The sequence below is a fragment of the Acomys russatus genome, chromosome 1 (assembly GCF_903995435.1).
Source record: "Acomys russatus chromosome 1, mAcoRus1.1, whole genome shotgun sequence".
NCBI classification, from domain to species: domain Eukaryota; kingdom Metazoa; phylum Chordata; class Mammalia; order Rodentia; family Muridae; genus Acomys; species Acomys russatus.
The window spans coordinates 7,819,013-7,835,815 of NC_067137.1; the positions used below are offsets into that span (position 1 = coordinate 7,819,013).

The 16,803-nt window shown below is 44.7% G+C and overlaps 1 protein-coding gene across 1 annotated transcript in view; it reads left to right on the forward strand.

Moving 5' to 3' along the window:
• The window catches only part of Srbd1 (S1 RNA binding domain 1), a 157,789-nt gene that overhangs the window by 135,850 nt on the left and 5,136 nt on the right, over positions 1 to 16,803 (forward strand). The window contains exons 17-19 of the mRNA XM_051159864.1: positions 202 to 308; positions 1,326 to 1,502; positions 5,358 to 5,513. Of these exons, the coding sequence (XP_051015821.1) occupies positions 202 to 308; positions 1,326 to 1,502; positions 5,358 to 5,513 (440 nt within the window). The remainder of the gene's footprint in view (positions 1 to 201; positions 309 to 1,325; positions 1,503 to 5,357; positions 5,514 to 16,803) is intronic.

Sequence of the window (16,803 nt, forward strand, 5' to 3'; positions counted from 1 at the left end):
TATGCATGACTTAGAATGCATGGGAGCAGATTTTTTAATTTCAGCTCAGTTATATCTTAACAGTGTGCTTAAGAGGAATAAAAGAATTTCCCATGGTGTGTGTTAGTTGGCTACCAATGAATGCGGGCAGGGAAAAAAAAAAAACAATCTACAAATGGCATCTTCTTAATTTTGATTGCTACTTCATCTTTGTCTTTTCAGCATGATGTATCCCAGACTTTACTCAAGGCAACCCTGGACAGCGTTGTAGAAGAATGTGTCAGCTTTGTGGGCGTGGATATTAACATCTGTTCTGAGGTTTTGTTAAGGTGAGACAAGAGTTTAACTTGCTAGCTAAGGGAAAGGGGCCATGTGTGTAAAGTTACCAAGCAGAGAAAACTCTATCAGCTTATAAGTTCCTGTAGCATGACCAGAGAGAAAGGTGTCATTTAAGGGTAAAACTGCAGGAATTCACATTATTATTATTTTCAGTAGTCCACATCTGAAATGAAGGACTCATAGTAACCCTTGATTGCACCACTGCTGCGGATAGAATGTAAATTAGGTTGGCGTGAGAGCATGCTGCTGCCCTAGCTGGAGCCTAGCTGTCCTTCACCGGCCCTTCTCTGCACACGCCTGCCAAGGCTGAAGGTAGCCCAAGAGAGGCCTCCTGGGGTTCAAGGTGGGCTGCTGGGTTTTCCCTGGCCCACAAGTCCCCTATCCACCCCGACTGCTCTCCTGGCAATTCTAGAAGGGTTCCTGTTTCTTTCCTTTTGCGTGTTTTACTTCGCCCCGTGCTCTGGATATGAGGTCTGATGAAATTCCCAGGTCTAGATCCTTCTCACCAAAACGAGACGGTGGAAATGCCCTCTGTGTTCTAAGACGCCACTTTCCTACCAAAGCCATGAAACTCGTAATTCCTTGCCTAGAATTAGGGTTCTCTGTACTAATAATCTTTTAATTAAAAGCAAGCAATTCCATATTGATAGTTTTCAACCCTGGCATTCACAGGGAAGTCCCTCTATCAGTTTTGTACATCAGAGGACTCAGCAGACAGGAAGACCCTGATAATGGAGTGCTACTACAGGGATCCCCCTTGTAGCCACACAGAGGGCCGGACGCTCTGTGGCCGCGTCAGGTTCACCAGTATCACAAATAGCAGCTGGCCTGTCACAGCTTTGCATTGTCGTCTTTCCTGTCCTTCGCGGACTAATTTAGATATATAGCAATGTATAACTGCAATTGATTTTAGGGTCCCTGTGATTTATGTTGTTATCTTTTTTAGGTAAGAGTTTTCTTTTTTCTACTTTTCTTTTTGTTACTTTATTTTATCTTTTTATTTTTAGGCATATTGCAGGACTCAATGCCAACAGAGCCAAAAATATTATTGAGTGGCGAGAGAAAAATGGGCCTTTCATCAACCGAGAACAGTTGAAGAAGGTAAAAGGCCTTGGTCCAAAATCCTTCCAGCAGTGTGCTGGCTTCATCAGAGTCAACCAGGATTACATCCAGACGTTCTGCAGGTGACTGTAAAAGCTTACACCTCTGGTGCTTTGCAAGCCTCCTCTCTTGTCACTGTCACCCCTGCTGCTGACAGCATGAGTTTTGGATGCCTGTTGTTCCTTCCTTCACCCCACAGGGATTGTGTTCAGTGCAAGGCTGGAATGCAGCGGTCAGCAAGACTGACAGCTGCCTCTTCTCATATGTTAGTGCTTGGAAAAGGACAATAAGCCAACCAGTAAAACAAGTAGTTTCAGATGGTAAATAAGTGCTATAAAAATCAAGGGGCTTGGCGCTGTCCTGGGGAGGCAAGCAGCTGCTTTAGATGCCTTACGTAGTAGAAAAGTATGTGAGCAAAGTTTTGAGAGAAATGAAGGGGTCAGCTGCACACGGATCAGAGCAAGCCCCAAGTGTGAGAAGTCCTGTGGCAGGGCCAGCTTTGAGGTGTTTAGAAACAAGGTGCAACCTCTTTATGGCCACATGGCAGGGAAAGGAGAGGTGCCACCACATGACGGCAGCGTGGCAGGAAGGAGCGGTAGAGAGTCGATGTACCCACAATGCACTGCTGACTTTGCAGTAGCCTCAAGTCGGCCGTTGTGTGAACCAACTTGAATCCTCCCTTTCTAGTCCAAGTTACTCAAAAGCAGAGAACTAGGATAAACTCGATAGCGTTTTACAACCATGAAGGAATAGTCTTTATGCTTTCCTCCTTTTGAAATTCCTGGTGTATGGATGCATGTTTTTTCCTCTTCACAAAACTATCATAGAGGTCATGCAAAAACAGTTTCTTTCTGGAGCAGGTTAAGGGATAGTCAGCCACATATGCTGGTTGCAAAGCTCATAATGAGAATAATAATGGAACAGTTGGGTTTTGATATGTAAACCGAACAGAATAAAATCTCAAATGCACTATAACAGAGCTGAAAGTTAGCTTATGACAGAATGACATTTCAGATACTGGTAGAAAATTGACATAAAATCACTTACAGAACAGTGTAATTCAGAAGGTTGGTATATGCAGAGGATGCGGTCCGCCTAACTTGCTCCTTATTTTCAGTACATTCCACAGAGATCATAGAGTTAAATGAGAAGAGCGAAACTGTAAACATATAGCAGAAGACGTGCGGAACTTGCAGAGCGGCGGGTTGATAGGACTTCTTCTTCCCAGGCAGATTAAAAAAACCCAGAAGCTGGGCCTACAGAGCAAGCACAGGCACCCGAGTTCCCATCCCTGGCACCACCTTAAAGCCCAGGGAGGCTGCGCGCACCCACAGGCCCATGCTGGAGCTGGGGACAGGAGGCAGGATGGTCACTGGGGCTTGCTGCAGGCCAGTCAGCCTATCTGAACTAGTGAGCTTTGGAAAAATAAGGTAGTGAGTTTAATAGAGGAAGATGCCTGATAGGCAGCCCTCACCTCCACATATACACATGTGCACTATGTGCACACAATACACCACACACACAAAACCCAGAGGCCACAAATGAAAAGTGTGGAGGATAAAATAATCCTGTATTTGTTGTATTTGGTTTTTGAAAGCTTGGTCAGAAAATTCAAATAGTATTTTAAAAGAAATAAGAAGTGAGCTATGCCTGGCTTTCTCACTTTGAGTTTCTTGCCCTTATTTCCCCATTGTAGATATGTTTCTGTATCACCCTTGTGCATGTGGCGTTTATTGTTAAATATGAGCATATGTTTATAACTATTTGAGACCCTGTTTACTCATAGCTCTTCCCAAGTATTACATACAGAAGTTTATTCTTCTTTCCTGTCGTTCTCTACAAGGCCTGTGTGATATTTTAATTAAATTACAGGACTATAATTTAATGTAATCATTGCCTTATTGAAAAACGTTTTTTGAGTTGTTTTAAAAGCCTTATATTTTTCAACTGATGTCAGTACTTAAAGAGTTTTGTGATTGTTACAGCTTCTGTATCTTCTGTCTTCTTGCCTTTAATAAGAATATCATATAAAGGCTACTTCGGTGGGTGCCTGCGTTGCTGCGCTGCTGGCTGCTACAGGAGGTGTTTGGTATTATTGTCACACTTCTTATAAACACAGCTCTCATGCCTCAGTCTCACTCTGATGCATTTGTATGTATTGACTAATTAATTGCACTGACTCTCTTGTCTTCCAAAATTTTTCCCCATCGTGCTTTCTCAGTCCTCTTTTACGTTTTCCAATGAATTCATTAGTTAGCAGACCTTCCTCCTCAATGTGTCTTATCCTCAGCTTTGTTTTTTGTTTATTTACTTTACATCCTGACCAGTAGCTTCCTTCTGGCCCTCTCCTTCCAGTCCCTCTCTTTCTCCTCTGAGATGTGGAGGCCTCCCATGGATATCAACGTGCATTGACGTATCAAGCTGAGATAGAACTAGACACATCTTCTACTGAGGCCAGACAAGGGAAGAGATCCAAGGACACACAGCAGAGTCAGAGCTCAGCTGTGCTCCTGCTGTTAGGGGTCCCATGTGAAACCAAGCTGCACTTTGGTTGCATATGCATAGGAGACCTAGTCCCATCCATAGCATGCTCTTTGGTGGTTGAGTCTCTGTGGGCGCAGCTTAGTTGATTCTGTAGGTTTTCTCGTGGCGTCCTGGCCTCTATGGCTCCTTCAATCTATCTCCCCACTCTTCCACAAGACTCCCTGAGCACTGCCTGATGTTTGGCTGTGGGTCTCTGCATCTCTTTCCATCCGCTGCTGGGTGAAGCCTCTCAGAGGACAGTTATGCTAGGCTCCTGTCTGTAAGTATAGCAGAGTATCATCAATAGTATCAGGGGTGGGCTTGCTCTTATGGCATGGGACTCAAGCTGGACTAGTCATTGGCTGGCCCTTCCCTCAGTTTCTGTTCTATCCTGAACTGACCTCTGGAGTTAATCCAGCTCTGTCCTCCAGAAAAAGGCTAGAGACTTGGGATGTTCTCCAGTTTCCCAGCCTGCTTCTCCTTAGCTCTGTTTTCCTTCAGAGTGAGATTTACACACACACACACACACACACACACACTGTTCTCCAGTTTCCCAGCCTGCTTCTCTTTAGCTCTGTTTTCCTTCATGGTGAGATTTACACACACACACATGTAACATTATTTAGATTTTTATAAATACATTCATATATATATATATTAATAACATGTATAGGCATCTGTTTAATGTTACTTTTTGATTATATGCCTCCCACTGTCTCTATAGTGCATATTCTTGTTTGTTTTTAATAACTGCTTCTCAGGGGTCCGTGTGTAGGGAACTCCTGGAGACACTGACTAGGTTTTGCTGAAGTTGCTGCGTGCCTGGGAATCTTTCCATTTGTCCTCCTGTCGAATGCAGTCTGGCCCTGCGTTCAGGACATTTCCTTTACACCTTCAAATTTATTTATCTGTGCTCTGACTCTGTCTTCTGTGTGCAGTGTGAAACCTGATGCCAGTCTGCTTTGGCTTGGCTTGCCTCTAAACACTGTGTTTGATTTGATTCTTTTGAAAGCCATTGTCTTTTTTCAAATAGATACCGTGAGTCTGTCTCCATGAGTTTGTCAGCTGTGAGTCAATCATTAGGGTCTCACTCTGCACTCAATAGATTCTATTGGAAATACGATTTTTCTCAGCTTTGAGAAATCATCTTTGCCATCTTTCTATGATGATGAAGATTTTATCGATTTCTTCCTTTCCCCTGGAATGCCAGTTGCGTGGACTGAATTGTGTAAGAATGTTTTTGACTTTGAGTAACAGGAAATTATATTAATAGTATTTTAAGCAAAGTGTGTTAGTTTCTGTGAATGATTACGACGTGTGGTTAGCATAGCAGAGGACTAAGCACATGATTAATTTAGTTTTCTTTGCTTTTCTGCTCAACTTCCTCTCTTTGAATGTGTTTTCCCTGAGTGCAGGAGCCAGCACACTGACTCTTCAGGCCAGAGCCAAGGAGCTGTAGTGGTCACGAATGAGAAACTGGGCAAAAAGAAGAACAAAGCAGGTGCCACCTTCGCAGCAAACCCGCTAGACCAGACTTGCATCCATCCGGAATCCTACGACATAGCAGTGAGGTGAGCCTGAGGCCAGCCCCGTGAGTTCTGCCCTGCACACGGCCTTGTATGGGGTAAGGAGAGCTGAGACACAGGCTTCCTTAGCATGACAGCAGTTTTCAGCTGTTCCATGGTGCTTAGTTGGCCACACATTACTTTACAGCAGTGAGGAGCGAAGCCGCTATTCCTGGAGCTGTGTCAAGCCAGTAAGCCTGGCTCTAGGGGAGAAAGCTGTGCGGTGGAAATTGCATGGCAGTTTGTTGGTTTTGGAAATTGGCATTACTCAATTGACTAACACCTGGTATAACTTGCGCTCTTCAAAAGACAAAGCCCTTTCTGAAAGCATAAACAGCCACCTTTCCCAAGGATCTCTCCTTGGGTTTAGAGTCTAATGATCTTTTAGTGGGAGCACACTAACAGAGAAAGATACTGAAGTGATTTTCAGTACAAAAGCTTAATATAAACTGCTCAAAGAAACCAACTTTACCCTTTTTATTATATGTCTTTGTGTGTACATGTGGGGAGCGGGGTCAGAGGACAACTGGCAAAAGGAATCAGCTCTCTTCTTCTACCATGTGGGTCCTGAGGACAGAACAGCCATCAGGCTGGTCACCCACTAGCCCATCTTATTGATCCAAAACCAACTTTTTAGTTGCATATTTGATTATCTTTAAAATTTTCCATTAGCTCAAACCCTGTGACTTGTGCATAACCAAAAACTCCTAAGGTTCTGACTAGATTATACAGTAGTGGTTTTAAAACCAGTTTGCCTTAACTTTGATTCTAAAATATGAGATCTTTACATTGCTTTGAAATCATATGTATTTGCTCATTTTGATAAACATCACTGGCTTGTGAGGCGTGGCCTTGTTGGAGGAGGTGTGTCACTGCGGAGTGTAAAAGGGAGTTTTCTGTAGCCCATGTTTTTCACCTATGCCCTTGTTCCTAGAAATAAATATTCTGAGACTTAAATATGTTTACAGAAGCCTAGGCCAATATAGCTAGACATGGTATCTGACTTGCTCATAACTAATATCCCATTTATTCTATTCTACGTTCTGCCAGGTGGCTGGTTGCCTCTGCTCAGGTTTCAAGCACCTGTCTTCTTCACTCCTCACTCTACTTTCATTCCTCCTATTTCTTCAGCTGTAGGCCAGCCAACAGTTTCTTGACAGTGAAGAATCCATGCAGTATGCAAGAGATGGTGTACCTACAATGGGGGTGGACTTTGAGGTCTTATATGCTCAAGCTAGGCTCTGTATGGCACCCAGTCTCTCCTGCTGCCTGTGGATCAAGGTGTAGAGCTCTCAGCTCCTTCTCCAGCACCATGTCTGCCTGCACGCTGCTGTGTTTCCCGCCATGATGAGCATGGACTGAACCTCTGAGACTGTGAGCCAGCCCCAATGAAATGTTTTCCTCTACAAGAGTTGCCATGGTCATCATGCATTTTTACAGCATTAAATCCCTAACTAAGACAGCTTACTTTTAAAAAAATATTTGCAATTATAAAGGTATAAGAATAACTCAGAAAAGTAGACGTGAAGCTTGTCCACTGACACTACAGCAGTCTGCTCTTCCCAGTGTTTGATTATGAAAATCATTGACACATGCAAAAAATTCCTCTATGCCTGCATTTCGATATCAGCAGGCACTGCACTTGCCTTTCTATACATCTGTCCATATCTACCTACCTATTTACCCACCAACTTATTTGGGTGCATTTCAAAGAACATTGAAGGCATAAGTGTACTTTTCACTATACTCTTCATGCATAGCTTAATAATTCTGTAGGTCTTTTTCTCTTGTAAAATATACATAAAATTAAATTTTAAGTGTATGTTTTCTGACTTTTGGAAAGTACCAATACCAATATAATCCAAAACTCTTTCAAAATTAAAACAACAACAAAACTATTGCTTTCATCCTAAACCCTCAAGGAGTTTGACAAAAATTAGCTCATTGCTCTTAGAACATCTTAGAAATGCTGCCACACAGATGTGCTCACTTGGTGTCTCTTCCCAGTGTAACACTCAAAGGTTTCCCCCATGTAACTGGCACTGGTAACTTGGTGTTCTCTCTGTCTGTCTGTCTCTCTGTCTGTCTGTCTGTCTGTCTGTCTCCCTCCCTCTCTCTCCCTCCCTCCCTCCCTCCTTTCTTTTCTTTTCTCTGAGTAATGTTCCATTGTAAAAAATACGCTAGCATCTCTCTATTCTCCTACTTTTAGAATTAAGAGCTGTAGAAAACAATTAATCTGCCTTTCCTGTTCCTTACCCTCAGTACAACATAAGATACTTTTGTAACCCTTGCTCTCCAAAACTAGCTCTACATCATATTCCTCAGTGATACCCAACAAACTAAAAAGGGAAAAATGAACTAATTCTAAACATGCATTTCCTGGATAGTGCAGTAAAAAGTATTCCCTTGTGTTTTAGAATAAGGCATTTCACAGTAAGCAGATCAATAGTGACCACATTTTCTTTCTTCCTGTTTAAAGAGAAGAAGATGTAGGAACCAAAATAGAAGGACATAAAAGCAGAGGAACGTGAAAGGACTGACATCATTCAAATACAACGCCCTGGATGAGCACACCCTAAAAGATAGGCGCAAACCTAGAACTTGAAAACCAACATTTCTTCAGCCCTTTGGGTCACTGCCTTCTGTACTCCTTTAATTTGTTTCCAGGTGACCTTACACTCTCAGGGTGACTTCACTTCCTCTCTCACTGCGGAACTTGAGACTACCCTACCTTCCCCTCCCTCTCTTTGTGCCCTGCTCTTTACTCATTCGGCCCAGTCTTTCCCTAGCCACTCTGTTTCTGGATTCAGTTTCCACCTTCACTTCTTCTGTGCCACTGTTGAAGACTCTTAGCCTTGGCTATTGTCTTGATCCCTGTGTCCCTACTGTCCTTCCTGTAAAAGAAGGAGGGAAGTGGCAGCTAGATGAATAATTTATGAAATTCTAGGAGTGTCACCTCCACCTTATTGGTTTAGCTCACAGACTTCTTACTGCTATGATCCAGCGTCCCCCGACTTTCTTCTTTTTTGGGGGGTTGGGGAGGGGGCTTTTCAAGACAAGGTTTCTCTGTGTTAGCCTTGGCTGTCCTAGACTCACTTTGTAGACCAGGCTGGCCTCGAACTCACAGAGTTCCACCTGCTTCTGCCTCTCAAGTGCTGGGATTAAAGGCGTGTGCCACCACACCCGGCTCCCCTGACTTTCTGAGAGCTAAAGCAGCAAACCTCTTATCTGTCTTTTCCCTGAACTTGTAGCCCTATTGTGCCTCCTTTTCATCACCAAATGTCTTAGAACTGTCTGCCTCTAGTTCTTACTTTCCTTCATTCAGTCCCTTTCAGTTTTCTATCTTTATTTGTCTTTTGAAATCACTTTCTCAACTAGTAACCTCAAAACCATCCTTAAACTACTTACCTATTCTACCATATTTGACACAAGCAACTTGAGGCTACCAGAAGGTTGTGGTCTTAATACTTAGTGATAATCCTAGCTGGGTTTGGAACTGAAGAGTGGCATGACATGACGTACATGTGAAGGGGCTGCTGTTGTCTGCTCTGTTAGAAATAGACTGCAGGGGGCACAGGAAGAAGCAGGGACATCAGACAAACTGCAGTAGTCCACGTCAGGAGGTGACGCTGACACTCCACAGCAGCCACGCTGAGCCAGCTCACGTTCGCTGTCTATTTTGAAAAGAGACTCATATGCTTCACTGACAGATTCCATGGAATACAGTGATAAAAACAAAATGAACACTGGGGACACTTGTGGCAGACAGAGTTTAAGAGAGAGAGAGTCCCTGTTAGAAGAGAGGTGAGAAAGTGAGACGCTCTGCAAAGCTACAGTCATTACTGCCCCGTGATCCCTCCACTCTCACGGCCATCACTGTGCACGGCTCCTAAACCCACTCTTACCTAGCTGCCTCCTCAGCAGCTCCAGTCTAGTGTGTGTAAAGTCAGATGCCGAATCTTTCCTGAAGTCTCGCTCCAGCCACAACCCTCGGCACATCAGATGACTTCAGCTCATCTCTTCAGCTTCTCAGTACAAAAGCCTGAAATTGATCTTGTGTAATGGCTCTTATCAAGAACTGCTAGAGATAGATACCTTTGAGCTTCACAATGGTCACTAATTATTGACCTCTAGTCTAGAGTCTGAGGATGGTTTATCCCCTACTTTGTAGGCTTCATGAGATTGTGAATCACCTCGGCTCTACACACTACACATCCCAGACGATGAATAAAATCATCACCAACAAAATTCACATGGTGAAAATTGGAGCCATTAAAAAAATTTTTTTTAACAGGGCTGGAGAGATGGCTCCGTGATTAAGACTGCTTGCCACTCTTCCAAAGAGCCCCAGGTCAGTTCCCAGCACCCGCAGCAGGTGGCTGCAACCACCTGTGACTCTAGCTCCAAGGGATCTTTGGACCTCAGTGGTTGTAGGCTGTAAGCTCCAGTTGCCTGGAGACTGTCAGAATCTGACTTCCCACTGTATCCACAGCACCCTGTAGGGAAAAAAATGACAGAAAGAGAGAATGAAAGGGAAAGAATGGAGTGAACTTTCACAGGACACAGTGAAATGTTTGGCTTTGCTTCCAACACTTTTTTCCCCATAGTCCAAAATGGCTGCGACCAGTGTGCAGGCGTAGTTGTTGCTAGAGCACACTGTGTCATCCTTCCCTGGCGTCCCTGCCCCAGCCCCGCAGCAACTCAGCGCCTGTGTGCACCTTCACAGAGCGCTATGTCTGCGGCCAGTCCTGTCTCCGAGTCTATGGAATGGGCAAGCAGAGGAGGCCATCAGCATTTCTTCCTGCATTTTATGTTGTGGAGAAATCCTTCCATATCTACATGTGAGTGGTGTCATTGTATGGGATCTATAGCCATAAATGGAGTTGCTGCTGTGTTAGGAGAGGGAGCGGGGCCCAGCAAGGGTGTGTGTGGGGCTCCTGCCCCTTCCGTGCCTCCTCTCCCTTTGTCTTACCATTTTGGTTTGTCTAGGAGCCGGCCACATACCTGATTTCCCCTTCTTGAGGTAGGAGAGAGGGAGCTGTGGCCTACAGGTTCTGCTGGGCCCTCTGCATCACATGAGACCTGGCACTCACCCAGAGTGCTGGGTTAAGAATTCGATGCACGGCCAGTAGATAGTCAAGCTCCAACGCTGCTGCGCTCTTGGTTTAAGTTGAGAAATGCCAGGAAATTTCATGTCAAGACTCACTCAGCACTCATTTTGATAAAGTATATGCTATTTCCACATGGGCCATTAGGGAGAGTTTTTAAAGGCTGGTTTCTAGAAAAGCCAGCCTAGCAGGAGTAAGGTATGTGTTGCCCTTGTCATGTGCCAGGTGAACAGATCTCAAGGAGTAGTTCCTAATCAGCTCAGTGCTGACATAAGAGAGCGGTGGAGTTTCCTTATTCCTGCAGCTCTGCCTGTAGAAACAGGCTCTTACAGTCAACGTAGCAGAGTGTATTTTGAGAGCATCCACAACCATGAATTTAAAATTCAAGACTAGGACAAGAGAAATCACCTAAGTTTGGCATGCTGCTTCTTTAAGCGGGGAGGAACTTCTGTACAAAAGCAAAGCAATGTTGACTTTTGATTTATTAAGAAGTTGTATTGGATTTTAAGACCCAAAGTAGAAGGAATTCTTCTGATGCACGCAGTGGGCAGGAGACCCTGACTGGTGCCTGTGGGTTAGCAGTAGGACATCTGGGGAAATTCTTTGGAGGTCCTGCCTTAAGTGAGGGTGGATGCCAAACCCCCAGTACTCAACACCCTGAGTGGGGGCATCTCTTTGAGAACTATGTTGAGAGGTTTCACAGCCATACACTGAGCTGTTCCTAACTAGGAACGAAGCTTCTGGCTGACAAGCAACTGTAATACAGGCAGTTTAAGTTACTCTTTGTGAAGACAACAAACAGGTGGTCTGGGGACGTGACTCACAGGGCAGGGTGCTTGTCACAGGAGTGTCAGGGTCAGAGTGTGGCTCTCCAGGACCAAGTAAATGCTGGGGGCACAATGACCAACCTGTAGTTCCAGCCTTGGAAAGATGGAGACAGTGGGTCCCCAGAGAAGGCAGGCTGGCAAGATGAGCAAGAATAACAGTTACTTCATCTAAATGTCTCACTGTAGTTCCCAGGAGATAATACTCAACACATCAGAAGTGCCACCCAAGAAAGGGCAATAATGGAAGAGAATTTGCCTGCTGAAGAATCGATGGCCAGGCCATGGCGCTCCCATTGTTCCAACACAGCGGACGTCAGGCTCCTGACAACTAGCGGGAGCCCTAGGAAGGTCAAGGGCCCTCAGGCTGATGGGTTCAGATCCTGGCTGTTTGAACTGGGAATGGTTTTGAATTTCCCTGGCCTTAGTGTTCTTGTCTATTAAGCAAATAAAATAGCAACACTGAGCTGGTGGCTCTGGATAAGTTACTGTATGCCATACACTCAGCTCCTGGACACCGTAGTGACTGTGTGATCACTGTTATTTTTAGTGTCAACAAGAAGGTGCTGTCAGCTAAGCTGTAGAAAAAAGCATGGGAGTCAGAGGACTTTCTCCAAGGTGGCGGTGGTGGGGTTCCTGTACTACTCTGTGGTCTGGATGTAATTTGCACATTTAGCATTGTCAATTCATATTAATACCAGCTCCTGGGACAGAGGAGAAGGCTGGTTTCTCTGCCTTCTACTATAGAACAACATGCCACTCCCAGTGCAGGAGAGGAAAGAGGGAGCTGCCGGCCAGCCATGGAATTGTGCTGGCTTTAGAATCTTCCAGCATACAAGCACTTGTCTGTTTTTCTCCTTGTCCGCTCTTGCTCAAGCTTAGACTCCTCGTCTGGAGCTTGGCACCCGGGAAGGTATTGATTTCGTCTCCTGTTATCTCTCCTTCCTGCTCCCAGTCTAGCTGCGGCTTTGAGCCTCCCCTGTCCTCTGATTCCCTGTCATCAGAAGTGAGCTGTTTCAACCTCGCTTCCCCACTATACCACAGTGCCCTCGCCATTCAGAGGGCGATGAGTCTTGCTGAGACAGTGGATGACGTTAAGAAGCCACCACTAGTCTTTGGAAAGTCACACCATTGACAGTTGGCCCTGTGGTATGAGATCTGTTTCTTCAGAGGTTTTCCCTGTCACTTGGGCTTGCTCCAAGTAGCACTAGAGTGGCTTGCTTCAGCCTTTTCTTCTGTCAGCCGCCCGTGTGCTTCTGAATACTATTGCTTTATTTACCCTCCTCTTTCAAATAGTCACAGGCACTAATCCACATTATGGCTTTACAGGCAGTAAATTAAATTATATTAATTCTAAACACAGTGTTTTTGAACTATATAGAAGCTGCAGCCTTTGAAACCACTAACTTAATTTTGTTCAACCCTTACTCAGTAACTCAAAAGAGCCAAAGTTTCTTTCTTTCAAATTTGGTTTAAAAAATAATAATAAATTGCTCCCAGACAGTAGTTCTGGGTGCCAAATTTTATCTGCAGTCTCAATCTTGTGTCTGGGCTGACGCTCCTCTAAAGTCAGGGGTGAGGCATGGATGAAAATGTGAGGCCCTGTACCAACCGTGTGGCTTCAGTCGTGTGACTTTGCAGTGGTCACTCAGTCCCTCAGGGAGTTGAGCGTCCTGTGTGCGAAGCTACAACTACAGTAAGATTCTTCAGAGATGGAACACTTTGAAGGCTTGTGTCCATCTGAACATAAACGCTGCCTCAGCGAGGACAGGCAGAAGTGATGCGGTCCCAGCTGGCCTGGTCTCCCTCCACACGAAATAAGTGTTTATCAGATAAAGCTAAGCATGCTTCACTGCTGTATTTCTAATTGGCTTCAGCATTTTGTCACATTCCTTTCTCACAGGCTTTGATTTTAGCAAATCTATGACTTGAGGTAGAGCATGTGTACTTGAGAGCACCTAGGCTCACTAGAAAAGAGGTGATCAAACTGGGCGTGCTGCCACCCTCCCCCACCCCCCACTATTGGGCTCTCTCTCGTGTGTGGGAGAGTGGGACAGCTTTTTTTTAATTGTGAGAACATGGATTTCCTTATGGCACTTGTAAATTTTTTGGAAGGTAATTCCTAAGACAAGAGGAATCTCAACATTTCCATATCAATAGTGATGTTGCTGTGTGTGCTGCTTTCAAATTAGTGCTAAGCTACAGTACTTATGTAGGATGGGGCACACAGCGAACTGTTAAGGAATAGGTGGTCTGTGCTGTTCGTGACGCTGGTTATTGCTTCACCGGTCTTCAGTGCCTTGGTTAAACTGAGTGCAAGCCACCTTCACCTATCTCCAGCCGTATGCTCATCCTAATGCTCTAACCTTAGACGGCGCGCATGTGAAGACATTTAACTGGCACTTCTTTTTAAGTAAAGTTAACTCCCCTTCTGAGATGCTAAGAAATGAAGTTTTCATGGAGCAGCTGCCTGAGAACAGGTTCCAAGACCATTCCTATGTCAGGCAGTGAGTCTGTGAGCTCTGTCTACCCGGCCCTTAAACAGAAGGAAGCATCTAGCCAGCCTGCCGAAGGTGAAAGCAGGCGGCAGGCAGCTCAGTGCTCAGAGAAGCCTGCATTTCTCCATCCATGGCAGCTTCTTCTTGGTTCTTAGTAACTTTCTGCTCCTCACTGATGCAGGAGACATTCTGAAGACATTCCAAATGGTGCCACAGAATGACTCTAAAGGTGCCCCACCCTGGCTCAAATGGGTCATCTGTTTAAGACTGTGCTCCCAGGGCAGAGGGTGAGAGCCTTCAAAGCAGCCCTGTTACATGTTCCAGGGTAGTTTCTATCTGGACTCTGTTTTTAAAACCTAGTCAGCTGTACATTCAGTTGGAGAGTTCTCTGTTCTTTCTGCAGTTGATTAAATGCTAAGAAAAGCCACTGAAATACCATTTTCATTAACGCCCTGTTAGCTTCTGTGGAGCAGTTGGTAGCTCTGGGGCCCTCCATAAATGCACTTTACTTGGATTTATTCTTACTTGTGGGGTGTGTACCAGCCCAGAATTTTAAGGATTCTGGCCCAGGTCTGTGTCTTGGTTTACCCAGGAGAAATTTGAAAGTTTCTTAGTGATAATAAAAGCACAGTTCCCATGGCTGCCACCTGATGTGATCACAAGACAACTGATATGGTCAAGCCGGTACCCTCTCCATCAGGCCAGCCCGAACCCATTCTGCGCAGCGCACCTGCAGACACCAGCCTGGGCAGAGAGAGGCCCAACGCTTTCTTATCTGTTGTCACAGTGAGTTCAAATTTCTCAACTTTTTACAGTGATATATTTTTTTAGAGTAGCAGAGCATTGCTGGACTTGGGGTCAGTGCCCCACGATTCCACACACAACCCCAGCTTAAAAGCCAGTCCTGCCTATGCCACTGAAATTCTCTATTGATAGTTGTGACCCTCCCTCTCTGTGTCCCTTCATTTCCAAAATGCCTATGCTCTTGTGTTTAATTTTTTACTTGTTGACAAAATTCCTATAAAATGAATGGATAAAATGAATCAAGGGTGGAAGTCTCTGAGAGCCGAGAGCCATGGACTTTGCTGTGGTAACATGGCTCTCTCTCAATGGGTTGTAACCCGACTGTGCTCTTTGTAAGGGGTGGGGGGTGTTATATCACTGAGGTTCTGAGCTCTGCAGGGTGTCCCATTGCTCTGTGTAACAAACCCCTCAACTACTAAGTCTCGGTGCTGGAAATGATTACTTAAATCTGAACATCCATTTCCAGAGTCCTTTGAGTCTGGAGAAGTCTTTACTCTTTGGAGGAAAGGTTTTAAATAGACTTTTCTTTTTCTTTGTGGAGAAGGCCCGGCCTTTGTAACAAGCTTCTCTTGAGAACATAAGCAGTGCTAGCTTGTGTAGCTTTGTGTCTAAGAAGTGAGCATGCGCTGTGCTGCGAGCTCTGTGTTTTAACTCCGTGCAGATGTGTGCTAAAAGAACATGATGTGCTCATTTGTTGCATTTATGCTACTTTCTTACTTTAAATAAGATGGATGAAATTACATATTAAATAAAAACAGCAGCTCCAGCAGCAGTCCTTAGCAAATGGAAAAAGCCTTCCAGAGACAGGAGAGAACCCGAGACGATGGCTTTAATAACTCATTGAGTCTGAAAACTGTCCATTTAAAAGGTTGTGCATAATAACAACTTTGTGGGATTTACTTGGTGCTAACCGCCGAAGGTTCAGAAGTGATCTGCCATTAAATTGTGTTGGCGCGATATGATATGACCCAACACATTGTGTTTTCTGTCTTAGCCAAATATAACAGGAATTTTTACATTCACTTGGTGGCATGGACACCTGTGTGATATGAAATGCCAGTGAATAGGATTGCTGCGTGGCCTTGGACAATATATTAAACCTCCTTCCCTTTTTGTTTTCCTCACTTTAGGGCCATTGTGATTAAAGGAGGATGTGCAGCTAGAACAGTGCGTGGTATATACTTATCACTGTGGGTTCATTATGAGTTCCAGGCTTCTGTACTTTGGAGCTAGGAAGTGCTTTGTGTTGGGCATACTTCTCTATGCTAGAGCACTTTAGAATCTGGAGAATACTTTTCCTGTGCTACCTAAGAAGCCAGGTCTGTTGAGCGGCTGGGGCATGAAGCGCCTCCTATGGGGACTGCCAAGTGTATCTGAGACCCAGTTGGGAACAGACCCACCAGTGCTGGCTTCACTTCTCTTCCCGGTTTCTCCCCCTTTCTCTTGGCTTTTTCTGTGACCTGGTTAACTTTAAGGAAGTTTTCAAAATGCAAAAACTATTTAACTCTGTTCCTTCATTATTTAAAAATAGAGGGGATCAATACAGAGCACCAGGTCGACACAAACGTGGTGCTTTCTTACTGATTTCAGCGGCTGCTGCCCCTCTGCCTTCCGTGAGGATGAAAATGATATATGAAACATACTCCCTGATTAAACAGGCCAGCTTTCTCCTTAGATCTCAGTCACTAGAAGCAGACTTTTTAAATATGGAAGTGCTTTCGTAGCAGTTAATACCTCTCGAGGGAGTGTGTGCATACATATATATACAGTACAATTAAGACTCCCAGGGGCCTGCTGACTGGGTGCTTTGGGAAGTTTCCTGCCACAGCTTTACTAAATGCTGGATGCTATTCAAAGTTATATATATATGTGTGTGTGTGTGTGTGTGTGTGTGTGTGTGTGTGTGTGTGTGTGTGTGTGTGTGTGTGTGTGTATAGCCATAGTCCAAAAGTCCACTAATTTTAGGCCAATTAACACATTGCCAGCTAATTAACAAGTGGGCATGAGCCAGAGTATGGAGGGTAGGGAAGGTGTCTTATGTAGTAATCAGTTGCGCCCTGGT